Below are 16,373 nucleotides of genomic sequence, written 5' to 3'. Positions count from 1 at the left end.
ATAATTATAATACATAAAAATATATATTCTAATACAAAGTTTTTAAAATTGCAATTATAATAAACATAAAAACATTCAAATAGAAAGCTTATTTGAAATTGTCATTATATTATAATATATAAAAATATATACAAATAGAAAACTGTTATTTGAAATTGTAATTATAATAATATTACTGTTCTTACTGTATTTCTGATCAAATAAATGCAGCCTTGGCAAACATAAGAGACTTCTTCATTAAATCTCTTACCGACCACAAACTTTTTGTGAACCGTTTTTTGTATCATTACCATGAAATCCAGCTTTTATGGCTGTGTTTTATGTACGGTGTACCTCTGCAGGTGTGCAGTAGTGTAGTTCTCCAGGTGAACTAGTCTCTGGTTAATGAGGTCCAGCTGTGCGCGCAGGTATCTGGCTTTATCACTGTCCGTGGCGTCTTTGAGTTCGGTCTGAATGCTGTCTCTCAGGCTCTGAAACTCCACCTTCAGCGTCTGCATGTCCTTCTGAAAGACCTGCACACAAACGGCTTACCGTTAAACCGGCGGAGAAACTCTCGGAGATCGTTCGGAGCCGCTCCGGTGCATCTGTCACCTGTGTGCCGGCGATGTGACGCCCGCACTCCTCCGGCGTGTCCTCTCCTAACGTGATGAACAGGAACGTGACGAGGGACGCTTCGGCGCCGTCCAGTTTGAATCGGAGCGCGCTGAGCTCGTTCAGTAGTTTGACGCTCACGGCCGCCGCGTATTCAGATCCCTCTCCTCGAGCGGCTGCAACACACGCAACACATTCAGGACGTTAAACAGCAGATCTGCATTCTTTTTTTGACTTGTTTTCCATTACAAATATCTAAACATTCTTCATAGTGTGGCGTTAAAGGGATAGCTCACCCAAAAATGACAATTCTGAAACAAAACAAAAACTTTTATTTTGGATGCGATTAATCGCGATTAATCGTTTGACAGCACTAATTATTATTTATATTATTAATTATTCAGAATGTTATTAACTCTTTAAAAAAATATATGGTATTTTTTTTTGCCTTATGTATTTATACCATAAATGTATTTGAGAAGCAAAATTGAATATTAATATTTGCTTTAAGGGGAAAAAATCTGGAGTTTAACTTTTTATTTACATTTTTCTTTATAGCATAAACCTCACAATTTTTTTTTATTTGGCTTTAACCAACAAGAAAAATAAACCTAATTCAAGATATATTTTGTGAAAACTAATCTTAATATCTTACTTGCACTTTTTTTTATTATATTATGATATTTTACTGGAAAACAAGAGCTTAGCATTAAGATCACTTCTGGTTTTCTTGAGGTCTTTAAAAATAATAATTTAACAATTTTATTAATATTTTAAAAAAAAACACTTTATTATTATCAGGATTTTTTGCCTTATTTTCCAGAAATATCTACACATAAATGTACTTGAGAAGCAAAATTGCAAGATATTAAAATACATTTTTTTATAAAATCTGGAGTTTTTTTATAGCATAAACCTCACTATTTAAATTCAAATTTGTCTTGTTTTAAGGATGTTTAGATATTTTACTGGAAAACAAGATTGAGATATCAAAGATATTAATATTAATGAATAGATGTATTGATTTCCTTTAAAAAATATTTTTCACAAACTTTTTAATGTTAGTGTATCATGGTTTCCACAAAAAATTATATTTATATAATCTAATAATAAAAAATATATATATATATATATTACATAATACCATTATTATATTATTTACATTATATAATATTTCTATAAAATATTACATAAAATATTTTGATCAAATAAATGCAGCATTGATAAGGAAAAAAAAATCATAATTATTCTTTTAACCAGTAATATAAATATAAATAAATCTATATTTAAAAAAAAAATCTATACATTTTTGCAAGATTTATGCTTAAAACAACAACAAAAACTGTTGGTTGGATAAGAAAAATAAATGTAATTCAAGATATATTTTATTAAAACAAATCTTAATATCTAACTTGAACACTATAGCAATCAATTTGTCTTGTTTTAAGGATGTTTAGAAATGTTACAAGAAAACCAAATAAAGATATTAATATTAATATCTTAAATTTTAGGACTTAAAAATATGTCTCTGGACCCCTGAATTCTGCATTTTGTTGTGAATCTGTGCGTACACTGCAAATTTTCTTACTCAGTATTTTTGACTACATTTCCATTACAAATATCTAAACATTATTTTAAAAAACACACATTTACTTGAGAACTAAAATGACTATTATTAAGCCTGTTTTCTGAAAAACTGATCAAAATTAAGCGAGTTAACTCTCTACACACACTCTCACACACCCACACACACACACACACATACTCTCTCACACACACACACACATGCTATATTTCTTTAAATTCTATAATTCATATTCTATATCTTATAGACTACTTAAATCTGTTATTGTGCATATATCTAAAAATTCAACACTCTTGTCTTCATTAACATTATTTTCTACATGTTAGAATAATATTAAAGTGATGAAAACTATAAATGCTTAAAACAAGACAAAATCAACTTAATTCAAAGATTATTTTTCGGACCCACTTACAGATATTTTTTTCTTGTTTTAAGCATAAACTCGCTTCGTTTTTCAGAAAACGAGTTTTAATATCTTAAGTCATTTTCCTTCTCAAGAAATGCATCTTGATGTCATTTTTTGATATTCTTAATGGAAAACGAGACATAAGTACTGCGTGATGCACACTGACCGTACACAGGCAGATCCACCACCAGCTTGCTGTAGTGCTGCTGGGCTCCTGTATACTGGCTCTCCATCTGTTTGTGGTCTTCGGCCGCGAACAGCTCTGAACCCTGCGAGTGTTTCTTGAACTCCTGAAAGTGCATCTCCAGACTTCGGATGATGCTGCTGTACTCTTCTGGAGTCATTTTGGAAAGCTGCACACAAACAAAGACAAAACGCCTTAATGCAGCGCAACCAAACGTCCTTTGTTTTGCTAAACGAACAAATATACTAATGCACATTCTGTGCGCAACAGGAGTAACGTGTCTAACGTGCCTAGAGTTAATTATATGTAGATTTAATTTACAGAACATTGCTACAAAAAAAAAAAAGAAGAGTGCTTTTAGTCACTCAGGAAGCATTAAATTGACAGTAAAGGCATTTATAATACTACAAAAGACTGAACACTGTTCATCTGTGAATCGTGAAAATTAAAATGCATCATGGTTTCCACACAAATATTTAAAAAAATTCTTGAGCAGCAAATCATCACATTAGAATGATTTCTGAAGATGACACTGAAGACTGGAGTAATGATGCTGAAAATTCAGCGCTGCATCACAGAAATAAATTACATTTTAACATATATTCACATAGAAATCATTTATTTTACATTGTAATAATATTTCACAATTTTTACACATTTGTTTGTAATTACCATGTTGATGGTGAGTGAATTGATGCGGTTGATGTCCAGCACACAGTACTGCCATGAGATCATACTCTTGACATTGATGTACAGCTGATTACACACCGTTAGAATGGCCTCATAATACTGAGAGTTCCTGCCATCAAACACAAACACAGTTCAACAGTAAAAAAGGAACTAAATCATGTCTTGAATCATGTCTAACACATGCAAAAAAATAGTTATGGTTGAGGCACTATAATAATTATTAGGGCTGTCATTAACAATTATTTTGGTCATCGACTAATCGGGTGATTATTCTGACGATGAATCGAGTAATCGGGTAATTTTTTTTGTGGCAATAAAAATAGACTTTAATTTGACTTAAAATGCATATATAATAGCAATGAGGCAATCATAATTGGTTAAAAAAAATAATCATGGCTTTATTGAACAAAACCGTTCAAATATATAATGTAATAAAACAATATAATCATAACTAAAGCACATTATGTATTATATCAAATGCCTGCAGAGGGTGCAATCTAATCCTTGTTTAATATTGACTAAATAACATTTAACCGACATGAAAAAATACTGTAGTGTTTTTGAACCATACTATAGTAAAGTGTATTATACTGTATATATTATAATATTTACAACACTTTTTAATGAATGCTACAGCATACTGTTGTATTAACTAAAGTGAACTGATCAACTGTAATAAATACTATAGTTTTTACTACAGTAAACTGTAGTGTATTGTAGTATAATATAAAATATTAACATAGTACAGTATTGGGTAAAGTAATTTGTTTATGTTATATTACCACAGCAAATTCATTCAAGTACTTTACTATAGTATGGTTCAAAAAACACTATAGTATTTATTTTATAGTATTTTTTCATGTGGGAATATTTGTCCACTTCTTTATGATAGAGATGCTAAACTCATCAAAACATGCAAACTCAGAGCGAGGCTTTAAACTTTTATTTTGAAGTCGCGATGCACGGTTGGGCATATTTAGACAGATACTGATGTATTCTCCTGTGTTGGCGTAGGTTTATAAATGATTTACCTTATAAATCTGATAGAATAGTGCACATTGACTGTTTGTGTGGAGCAGCGTTTACTGTGAACGGAGCCGTAACCCACACGCATGGAAATAAAGCGCAGATTAAACACGCAGTGCATAGGTTTATTTCATTGAACCGCAGCCTTTGTGAATTCACAATAGCAGTATGATTTATTATGACTTTTAAATGTTTTTAATATTTCGTGCAGCCGTAGAAAACGGTCTAATAATGCTTTGCGTGGATTCTCGCCCGCGGAATTCCCTACTCCCGGTGTTTTGCCGGTTAATCGACACGGGCAAAATGCAATCAAGGATATTTTACAGTCGAGTACTCGAATTTAATCGAGGAATCGTGACAGCCCTAGTAATTATTATCACCTTATATTAAAGGGATAGTTCACCCAAAAATGAAAATTTCCTCATGATTTACTCACCCTCAAGCCATCCTAGGTGTATATGACTTTCTTCTATCAGACGAATCTAATCGGAGTTATATAAAAAAAAATATCCTGGCTCTTCCAAGCTTTATAATGGCAGTGAATGGGTGTTATTTTTCAATAGTCCAAAAGAAGTCCAATAAAGTGCATCCATCCATCATAAAAAGTGTCCCACACGGCTCCGGGGGGGTAAATAAAGGCCTCCTGTAGCGAATCAATGCGTTTTTGTAAGAAAAATATCCATATTTAAAACTTTATAAATCGTAATCTCTAGCTTCCGCTAATTGCCGTACGCGCGTTCTAAACATCCTTAAAACAAGACAAATTTGAATTTAAATAGTGAGGTTTATGCTATAAAAAAACTCCAGATTTTATCCCTTTAAGCAAGTATTAATATCTTGCAATTTTGCTTCTCAAGTACATTTATGTGTGGATATTTCTGGAAAATAAGGCATAAAAATCCTGATAATAATAAAGTTGTATTTTTTTTAAGAATTAATAAAATTGTTAAATTCTTTTTTTAAAAGACCTCAAGAAAACCAGAAGTGATCTTGACGCTAAGCTCTTGTTTTCTAGTAAAATATCTAAACATCCTTAAAACAAGACAAATGTACTGATAAGCTGAACTGTGCAAGTAAGATAGTAAGATTAGTTTTCACAAAATGTATCTTGAATTAGGTTTATTTTTCTTGTTGGTTAAAGCATAAATGAACGCGCGTACGACAATTAGCGAAAGCTAGAGATTATAAAGTTTTAGATAGGATATTTTTCTTACAAAAATGCATTGATTCACTTCAGGAGGCCTTTATTCAGCCCCTGGAGCCGTGTGGGACACTTTTTATGATGGATGGATGCACTTTATTGGACTTCTTTTGGACTACTGAAAAATAACACCCATTCACTGCCATTATAAAGCTTGGAAGAGCCGACTGGATTAGTCTGAAAGAAGCTACTCATATACACCTAGGATGGCTTGAGGGTGAGTAAATCATGGGGTAATTTTCATTTTTGGGTGAACTGTCCCTTTAACAGCAATATATGCACAGGTTGTGTGTGTGTGTGTGTGTGTGTGTGTGTCTTACTTGCTGGCCAGGCTGATGGCCAGTGGATTGGGTGGCGGCACTAACAGACAGACCGAAGGCACCTGCATGTCCATCCCTCCCGGTCCCGTCACCTGCCACGTGGTTCGCTCAGAGTTATCCTTCAGGATCCCTTCATCGCCCTTACGGATCGTCTTCTGCAGACGCACAGGACAACAGACACACTATGACAAAGCACTTTGAGACGTCAGCCTGGAGTGACTATGTGCCTCACTTATGAAACATGAGTGGCTTTTTCTGTGTATATTGTTTGTAAAACCATTCTTGCTTAATTGCATTAATTCAATAAAGAATTTACAGAGACATTTGTTTGGGATCATTAAGATTTTTTAAATGTTTTTGAAAGAAGTCTCTTCTGCTCTTCAATGCTGCATTTATTTGATCAAAAATAAAGTAAAAATTGTGAAATACTACAATTTGGAAAATAACTGTTTCCTATGTAAATATATAGTAAACTGTAATGTATTTCTGTGATGCGCAGCTGTATTTCCAGCATCATTCCTCCAGTCTTCAGTGTCACATGATCTTCAGAAATCAGTATAATATGCTACATTTAATTTTTCAGGATTCACAGATGAATAGAAAGTTCAAAAGAACAGCATTTATTTGAAATAGAAGTCTTACATTATAAATGTCTTTACTTTCACTTTTGGTCAGTTTAATGCATCCTTGCTAAATGCAAGTATTAATTTAATTTAATTATACACAAATTAATATAAATAGATTTTATAAATTAATAATAAAAACTATAAATACTATTATTAATTGTTATTTAATATTATTAAGTAATATGAATTACTATTATTAAAAAAACAACAACTTTTGATTAAACTTTTACAAACTTTAGAATTGTATTGCATCACAGTATCCACAAAAATACTATATATATATATATACTTATCATTAATTATATATAAATATATCTATATATATATAATTAATAAAACAAACATTTAAAAATATATTTTTATAAAAAAAAATGTATATGTATGTCTTCAGACCTCGTCCTGTCTGAAGTCACACAGCGCCTGCACGAGGATATTTTGACCCGTGATCTTCTCGTCTGGGTTTCTGGGTTTCAGTCTGACGATGCTCTTGGATTTGAGCACCAGCTGTTGCACCATCTCCCTCTGCTCCGTCAAACGCTCACGCTCTCTCTGTTACACACACACACACACACACGCTTATAAACCTGCAGCGCTCCATCAGCATTTACGCATGTTGAAACCTGAGTGAAGCGTCACCTCCAGGCCCTGCAGTAGCTCCAGTAAGTTGTGTAGAGCTGTGGATTTATCGCAGGAGAAGTTCTTGCGGATGTTGTCGTGCTCTTTCTGCAGTTTGCTGTTCATTTCGCACGCCTCTTTGAAGAACTGTGGAAAACAGACCATAAGGATGCATAAAAACTCACTCCAAAATGCATCAGAAAAGCTTCACCTGTCCATCTCACCTGGCTGTATTGTGCATTTTCCTTCAGATGGACGTTAATGCATTTGGTGATCTGAAGCAGCCAGCTCCACTGCGTCTGCAGCGTCTCCATGTAAGCCTGAAAAACACAATCAGACTGCGTGAGAAACACGACAAGACGGGCAAACACAAGACACGAGTGCTCCGAGACCAGACACGCTCACCTGGATCTTATCAGACGCCGGGTGTTTGTTTTTCAGCAGGCTGTCCACCTTCGCTTTGAGGAGGTTCAGTTGTATCTCCTTCTGCTCCAGTTCACTCATGAGTTTCTGAAACACGGGGCAGCTGTCAACAGCTAACAGGGAACCCTCGTATAACCTTTTTAATATTCGATATAGCTTCTCATAACGTTGAGAAAATGTTCTTAGAACAACATTCGCTGATGTTATTTGTACTTTATGAACGTTCTAAGAAATGTTTTTTTGTAACCTTTAAATAACATTCTAATCATGACAAGAAAACTGGACATTTTAACATTCTTAGAATTTAAAAAATAAACATTCATATATTGTTATATTTTGGGTAAAAATAAAAGTTAGTAGAATGTTCTAAGAAACATTTTTGTAACTTTTAAATACAATTTTAATCACAATAAAAACAACTGGACATTTAAATATTTATAGAATATTAAAAATAAACGGTTAAATATTTTATTTTGGGTGAAAAAGCTAATAGAATGTTGTAAGAAACTTGTCTGTAATCACATTCAGAAAATTGGGCACTTTAAATGTTTATAGAATATTAAAAATAAACATTCAAATAACGTTACATTTTTGGTAAAAATAAAGTTAGTAGAATGTTGTAAGAAACGTTTTTGTAACCTTGAAATAATATTCAAATCATGACAAGAAAAGTGGACTTTTCAACATTTTAGAATCATTTCAAAGCAATGTTCCCACAACGTTTTTATAACCTGAATTTGTCACCTGGGGAAAAATCATCACTTCAATATCTCCAAAACCTAAATTATATTCAAAAGACATGATTTTATTGACACTAGATGATTAAATCAACAGTCCACCAGAGGGCGCAAATAAATACAAACCAAACAGCACCATGTCATGTCCTTGTTTACACACAAACAAACCCGCATAAACTTAATTGCATACAATGAAAAATCTACAGATTTAACTTTTAAATAAGCTCAGGCTTATTTTCACACTGTTTTTGTTCTTTAGATGAAAATGTCCTTTAAATTTACTCAATATTTAGTCTCGTTAAATTTGACTCATTTTAACGTAATGCTAAAATAAAATAATACAACTTTATTTTACAGCATTTTTAATTCATAAAATGCAGCTCAAAGTGCTTCACAAGGCAACACGCAAACATAAAAAGGGAAATGAGAATGAGTGCAAAATTAAATAAAATATTTTAAACTTGCATTTTTGTAAAAGCCTGATCTCCTGAAATACTATTACAATGCATTCGCTACTGTAACACAATGTTCCCAGTGTGACTTACAATTCTGTCTAGTGTGTTCATTAAGTTCATTTGTGCATTTTCATTCAGTGCAGACACAAGTTGTAATATTATGTTTATGTAGTATATATGTCTTAAAGGATGCATATGCACGAGTTAATTAAACTGCTAGTGAAATGCCTCCGTTTACCAGTGTTTATTCACTCTTCAGATTCTTTAAAACACTAATGTTTTTATTGCAATCAGTGCTTGCTATGCATCTTAAATGAAAATGCATTTCTAGCTTAGAATCTGATTAAAGCTGATTTTATTATGCTGAGACCCCTAAACAGGGTTATTATCGTTAACTAAAACCATGAAAAAAACATTTTCATTTCTTGAACTGAACTTCAGCTTATTTGATTTATTTCAGCTACTTGCCAAGGCATTATGTCTCATTTTGGCGTTGATGAGCGAGTCTTACTGAGAAGCTCTCCTGTCTCTGCGGGATGTAGACGTCGATGTTTTTGTCGCCCCAGTCGCACACCAGCTCCTCCTCTTCTCGGTCGTTCACCCACATGATCTGGCTGGTGACCTCCTCGATGATGTTACGCAGGTCCTGCAGCTGGACGCTCTGCTGGTACGAGGCTTTCTGAAGATCAGCGCATGATGTTTTAATCACACATTCGGGAAATTAAAACAATCTAAGAAACATGTTATTCACGGCTTCTATAGATGTACATTTGACTGAAAGTAAGCACAACACGTGTGTTTAGCCGAACGTTTAAGTCTGGATTTGATTTGAACCGGTCTCACCAGTAGACTGTCCCATTCCTGTTCCAGTTTGTTGAGACAGGATTTGGTTACGTCTGCGTTTTGGTCTTTGCCTCGCAACTAGAGCAACAAAAAGGTGAATACATACAACAAATACTGCCATGATGCATTATATTATATCTATTATTATATGTAATATTAGATATATTACATATTGTCTATAACATACAGTATTATCTATATACTGTCTATCTATATATGTATGCATGTATGTATATATATATATATATATATATACATATAAAAAAAATAAATGTATAAAAAAATGAAATGAATGCAATACAATTATTTTAATAAACATATTTTGTTAAATAAAAAAACATTGCATAACATCTAGGACATTTTGTGCATATTGACAGTCAGGTAAAATATCATGTTTTATTTGTTTCTTTTCAAATATAAAATATGAAATATTTAATAAAAATTAATACAATTTGTAAAATTATTTCAAGAAATTAATAAAAGTATTATTTTCTTTAAAAAGAAACATTACAAACGTATTATTGTTAATAATTATTATCTTATTATCGTTTGTTTATATGAATATATATATATATATATACAGTATATACACACACACACACACACATATATATTTGTCAATATGCAAAATAAATGCTATGGTCCGACCTAAATGTAAGCTTTATTTTCTATTTGTTATATAGCGTTGTTATTTTTTTCTTTTGATTATGAGGTGAAATATGACCTAATCATGAAATAAATCTCACCATAAGCTCTAATCTTGAATTTTATATGCTTAAAAGAAAACCAGGTGCATCATAATACACAGTAGAAAAGATGGACAGTTATTAATCTGCCACAGATAAATGAGACTAATCAGACCATAAATTAGCCAGTCCAGCTCTGATATGGCAGCCAGTAATAGATGTGTGTGAGTGTGTGTTAAAGGTCACGTCTGTGTTGTTTCATTGTGTGTAACTCACCAGATCCGTCCGCGCTCGATCCACCTCCACACTTCTCTGGATGGAGCTGTGAAACGTGCTGTGATTGGCTATCTGCTGCTCGACAGCCAGCAAATCATCCCCCCACGACAACGTCTCTATCAGCCTCTGCACACACACACACTGACGCACATGCATACACACACACACACACACAGACACACAGACACACAGATTAAAACATGATGTTGCACTAGAAGCAACACTTAACTCTTAAGGCTTGTTTTGCTGCATTAAAACTATTTCGCTATTATAATGAACAAAGCCGGCTGCACTGGAAGTTTGTTGTTTTCTGCTTAGTTTGCAGTGGATTTACCACAGTATAAAAGTCCAGTGGACACAGCCAGTGTTGGGGAAAGTTACTTGCATGCATGACAATATTGCATTACTCCCTAAAAAAGTAAATAATTGCGTTACTTAGTTACTTTTTATGGGAAGTAATGCATTATGTTACTTTTCCGCTACTTTTTCTCATCTGGCCTGAGCTTGTTTCTTTGTTTCTAATATAAAAAAGTTCTATTTTTAGCAAATTTCTAACCAAAATTGAAAGGACTGAGCCTCAGGCTGAAGGAAAAGTAAGTTCACGTCTGTACAGTAGAGGGCGCAGGTCAAACAAACCTTCAGCTGTTCTGGATTGCATGAAGAATAGTACGCAGGAGAAGAAAGTACAACACTCTTCAGCAATAAAAAAAAAATGTTATGTTTATCTTAAGAAATTTTTGCTTATTTAGTATGGTTGAATTGGACCATCGAAGGTCAGCAGCAAAGATATTTGTTAATAAAATGGGATTAAATACATAAAGGATATTTGTGTTGTCTAACATATTTAATTATCACAGGTTTGCGTCATATTCTGAGTTTGTATTTCACTGTTTTTATTCATTTTGAGGAATGCTGAATGTGTTTTTGTGCGAGTGAGATGAGTAAATGCATGTTGAGATTTATTCTAGAGCTACAGTAACATCATGTTCACACAGCGCACACACAACGCCTCTGCACTCACTCCTGATTCCTCTCAACATGGCAACACGAGCAACAGGCCTTATTTGAAAAAGTAACTCGGATATGTATTACTTGGAAAAGTAATGCGCTACTTTACTAGTTACTTGAAAAAGAGTAATCTGATTATGTAACTTGCGTTACTTGTAATCCGTTACCCTCAACACTGGATGCCGCAAGCCCTAAACAAACAAACAAAAATATGTTCTAAGAACATTTTGCTAATGTTCATATTTAGTTATGAAAAAAAAATTCTGAATGTTCAAAATGGGTTTTTGTTTCGGTTGTGTGAACATTAAGGGAACATTCCATTTTAGAATTCTTGCAAACATTATGGCAATGTTAGTTATGAATGTTCTCTGAACAACAAGTGGTAACATTTAAAAAATCTTAGACAAACATCTAAGATGACTAAAACAGGAAAACAATGTATAAATACCATTTTGGTGCTAACAAGTTATGAAAAACGTTATTTCTGAATGTTCAAAATATCCCTTTTTTTTACATTTTAAACATGCTATACAGATGTTAAGGGAACGTTCCATTTTAATCATTTTGAAACAAACATAGGAACGTTACTAAATGTTCTCTGAATGTTCAAAATAAAGTGCCACATTTAAAAAATGTTTCAGAGAAACATTTCAGAAAAAATCATTCCATGAACAATGTATAAACACCGTTTTTGTGATAACATTTTGAGAACATTTAGTTATGCTTTCTGAACATTTCAAAAAAAATTTTGATTATGCAAACATTAATAGAACATTTAATTTAACATTTTTGCAAACGCTATGGGAACGTTATTTATATGTTACATTACAAACGTTATTTTTGAATGCTCTCTGAAACAATCAAAATATCCACTTTTTAAATGTTTAAAAATGTTTTCTGGTTATGCAAACGTTAGGGGAACATTCCATTTGATCATATTGCAAACATTATGGGAACGTTACTTTTGAATGTTCTCGGAATGTTCCGAAACAAGTGGCAACATTTAAAAAACATTAGATAAAACTAAAACATTTCAGAAAAAAACATTCCATGAATGATGTATAAATACTGTATGTACTTAATACTTTTGTGCAAACATTTAGCTTTTTTAAAAGTTTTTTAAATATGTTTTCTGGTGATACATTTGATCATTTTGGTAACATTACGGAAATGTTACTTTTCAACGTTCTCGGAAACAAGAAGTAGCATTTAAAAAATAAATCATTAGACAAACTAAAACATTCAGTGAATGATGTTTAAACGTTATGAATGAAGGTTCTATTAAGGTCATAATTTTGAGAGAATCTTTTCAGAGCTTTCTGAGAATATTCCCTGTTAGCTGGGAAAACACACATTGTCTCGTTCTTTTCTCCGGCCCACTCAAAGTCACTGTGCTCTTCAGCAAACGTCTGTGATTCATTAACTCTGACCTCCTGACAGGAGGGAGTGTCGAGTCGACCGTGTTATTGACCCCTGCGGGAGGCTGAGGAATTCTGGGGTTTTAGGACTCATGGGAGAGACTCAGACAGACAAACAGTAAGAGTGGCTCAGAACAGAGAGGCATGCTGGCTCTGATTCAGGTTTCTCAGTACAGAACTGTGTTCTTTGGCAGGACGCCGAGTTCATCTGCTGAGTTTTTCTTTCGTTTTCTCTCTCGCTCTCTCTGTCCTGGCAAACACTCACCCTGCGTCTTTATCTAGGCCTTACTGAACAGAGCAGCACTTATTTGTGTGCTTTTAAGTTGATGTCTATTTCTGGCAAATCAAGCTGAGATAATAATCAGAAATGTTTCTCGAGCAGCAGATCAGCATATTATACTGATTTCTGAAGATCATGTGACACTGAAGACTGGAGTAAATTCAGCTTTGATCACAGGAATAAATTACATTTTATTATATATATCTGCTATTTTAAATTGTAATAATATTTCAGAATTTTTACTGTATTTTTGATCAAATAAATGCAGCCTTGATGAGCAGAAGAGACTTCTTTTAAAAACATTAGAAAATCTTCCTGACCCAAAACATTTGAACAATAGTGTATAATTAGATTTTCTATATTTTTCATATTTCTATATTTTTAATATTTTAAATATTTTATATTTTATATATATATATATATTTATTTATTTATTTTACATTTTTCAGCATTTTGGCTTTTATTAATGACAGAAATATTGATGCTACGGCCAGCTGATATGGCAAAAAAATGATATGTATTTCAACATACTTGATGTTGATATCAACTAACCCACAAAAAGCACATTAAAGTCATCACAGTGTTTACAATGGTGCTTAATTATAATCGCCTGCAAAACCCACCAGTGCTGTTTGTCATGGAAAACTTGCATGGATAAAACACTGTGTCAGACAGAGGTCTTGACCAGAGAGGCCTGTGGTGTGAAGGCTGTTTACCCTCTGCTGTAGGATCCAGGCCATGGCCTCGGTGAAGAAGCGGTTGGGCTCTTCCCGGCTCGTGCTGCGCCGCATCGTCCTGCTGCCCCACTTCTGCTGCAGCGGAGGACCGTTCAGAGCCATGCTGAGATCTCTGATCTGCTCAGAAAATATATTCACACTGTCCACAGACAGAGAGAGAGAAGATAATGTTACAGCAGAAGTGTTCATAGACCAGAAACATACTGAATTATTATGAATTGCATATAAACTACTGTTTTCTAATGTTTCTGAAAGACATCTCTGCTGCTCACCAAGGTGCATTTATTTGATCAAAAATAGGGTTAAATTATGAAATATTATTAGAATGTAAAACAGCTGTTTTCTATGTGAATATCTGTTAAACTGTAATGTATTTCTGTGATGCGCAGCTGTATTTTCAGCATCATTACTCCAGTCTTCAGCGTCACATGATCTTCAGAAATCAGTATAATATGCTGATCTGCTGCTCGAGAAACATTTCTGATTATCATCAATGTTGAAAACAGTCGTGCTGCACAATATTTGTGTGGATACTGTGATGCTTTTAATTTTTCAGGATTCACAGATGAACAGAAAGTTCAAAAGAACAGCATTAATTTGAAATAGAATCTTTTGTAACATTATAAATGTCTTTACTGTCACTTTTGACCAATTTAATGCGTCCTTGATTAATAAAATTATAAATTTATTTAAAAGTAAAAAATTTGTACTGACCCCAAATGTTCGAATCATGATGTATCACAGTTTCCATAAAAATATTGTGCAGCACAACTGTTTTTAACATTGATAATAATCAGAAATGTGTCTTGAGCAGCAAATCAGCATATTAGCATGATTTCTGAAGATCATGTGACACTGAAGACTGGAAATTCAGCTTATAAATGACATTTTACTATGTATTACAATAGAAAACATCTATTTTAAATTGTAATAATATTTCACCATTTTTCACTGTATTTTTGATCAAATAAATGCAGCCTTGGTGAGCAGAAGAGACTCTTTCAAAAACATAAAAAACCTTAATGATTTCAAACATTTGTCCAGTGGTGTGTAAATGAATGGCAGGTAATGCCTGATGTGTCTCACCTCTGCATCACGCTCTCAGACGGCAGTCTCTGCTGTTTCAGGTCTATAGCAAAGCCTCTGAGCTGGTCAGTGATATCAGCAGCAGACGCCAGACAGTTTTGAGCTGCGTTGGCATCTCCACCCTGCAGCACACACACACACACACATGGCCGGGAACAATAGAAAACCACCGTCAGAAAAGCCCAGGATCAATGAATGCAAACACTCAGCCGTGTCAGAGCAGCTCAGTGTGTGAGTTTATGCATTTTGGACTCCAGAACAAACACTCTGTGTTCAGACCTCAATAGCAAATTAATTTAGTTTAGCATGCTTGACCGTCTGAACGACGTGTTTGTACATCAGAAATCAATGCTACTTCAATAACAAATCTGTTGCATGAAACCTGATTGAAATAATAGCACAGCAATACAGACAACACTGATGAAATTAACAATGCATAGAGAGGAGATACAGTTCAATGTACAGGAATATACGCATGGATAACTGCGACAAACTAAACACCTAGATTCGAAAAGATTATTGTGTGCAAAATGCATCATACGGTGTTTGAACAGTGTTTGTTTATTCTCCTTCATGTCAATCCAAACCTGTGTGACTTTCTTTCTTATGAGTAACACAAAATGTGAAAAATCTTCATGCTGCTCTTTTTATATACAACCATGGCATACAACTTAGTATTTTTACTTGACAAGCAAAATAACTTAATATATTAAGTTTTGTTTTCCTAAAAATGTATCAAAATGAAGTGAGTTTACGCTTAAAACAAGAAAAATATCTGCCAATGGAGTCAGAAAAAATAAACTTAATTCCAAGGCACAAAAGATTAGTGGACTGATTTTTTCTTTAGCATTTTTATCAGAAAACAAGACTTTATATCTTAAATTATTTAGCTTCTCCACTAAACGCATCCCGATTTAAGAGTGTTTAGATAATTGTAATGGAAAAGTCGAAAACAAAAGATAAAATAAGACAAAAATATTAAGAAAGAAATAATTTTTTGCAGAGATGAAAGCAAAAGGTGACCACAGCCAGATTTTGAGTGAAAAACTGATTATAGTGATATTTAAATTATTATAATAATTACATATAAAAACCTGAAATATAGTGCACAGGGCTATTTATGGTGCTTTCGTTGTACTTTTTGTGTGTGTGTGTGTGTGTGTGTGTGTGTGTGTGTGTG

At 33.4% G+C, this 16,373-nt stretch overlaps 1 protein-coding gene across 1 annotated transcript in view; it reads right to left on the bottom strand.

The window, feature by feature from the left end:
* LOC107557021 (desmoplakin-like) overlaps positions 1 to 16,373 on the bottom strand; it is a 31,783-nt gene that overhangs the window by 11,414 nt on the left and 3,996 nt on the right. The window contains exons 3-16 of the mRNA XM_016240315.1: positions 15,194 to 15,315; positions 14,087 to 14,246; positions 10,665 to 10,790; positions 9,703 to 9,780; positions 9,371 to 9,538; positions 7,650 to 7,754; positions 7,469 to 7,564; positions 7,266 to 7,391; positions 7,023 to 7,178; positions 6,004 to 6,158; positions 3,439 to 3,565; positions 2,749 to 2,935; positions 592 to 767; positions 334 to 512 (exon numbers count right to left, since the gene is read on the bottom strand). Coding sequence (XP_016095801.1) covers positions 334 to 512; positions 592 to 767; positions 2,749 to 2,935; positions 3,439 to 3,565; positions 6,004 to 6,158; positions 7,023 to 7,178; positions 7,266 to 7,391; positions 7,469 to 7,564; positions 7,650 to 7,754; positions 9,371 to 9,538; positions 9,703 to 9,780; positions 10,665 to 10,790; positions 14,087 to 14,246; positions 15,194 to 15,315 — 1,961 coding nt within the window. The remainder of the gene's footprint in view (positions 1 to 333; positions 513 to 591; positions 768 to 2,748; positions 2,936 to 3,438; positions 3,566 to 6,003; positions 6,159 to 7,022; positions 7,179 to 7,265; positions 7,392 to 7,468; positions 7,565 to 7,649; positions 7,755 to 9,370; positions 9,539 to 9,702; positions 9,781 to 10,664; positions 10,791 to 14,086; positions 14,247 to 15,193; positions 15,316 to 16,373) is intronic.

Source organism: Sinocyclocheilus grahami, unplaced genomic scaffold, assembly GCF_001515645.1.
Source record: "Sinocyclocheilus grahami isolate Dianchi unplaced genomic scaffold, SAMN03320097.WGS_v1.1 scaffold587.1, whole genome shotgun sequence".
Taxonomy (NCBI): Eukaryota; Metazoa; Chordata; class Actinopteri; order Cypriniformes; family Cyprinidae; genus Sinocyclocheilus; species Sinocyclocheilus grahami.
The sequence above is the reverse complement of the archived record's forward strand: the minus strand, read 5'-3'. Positions and strand labels throughout refer to the sequence as shown.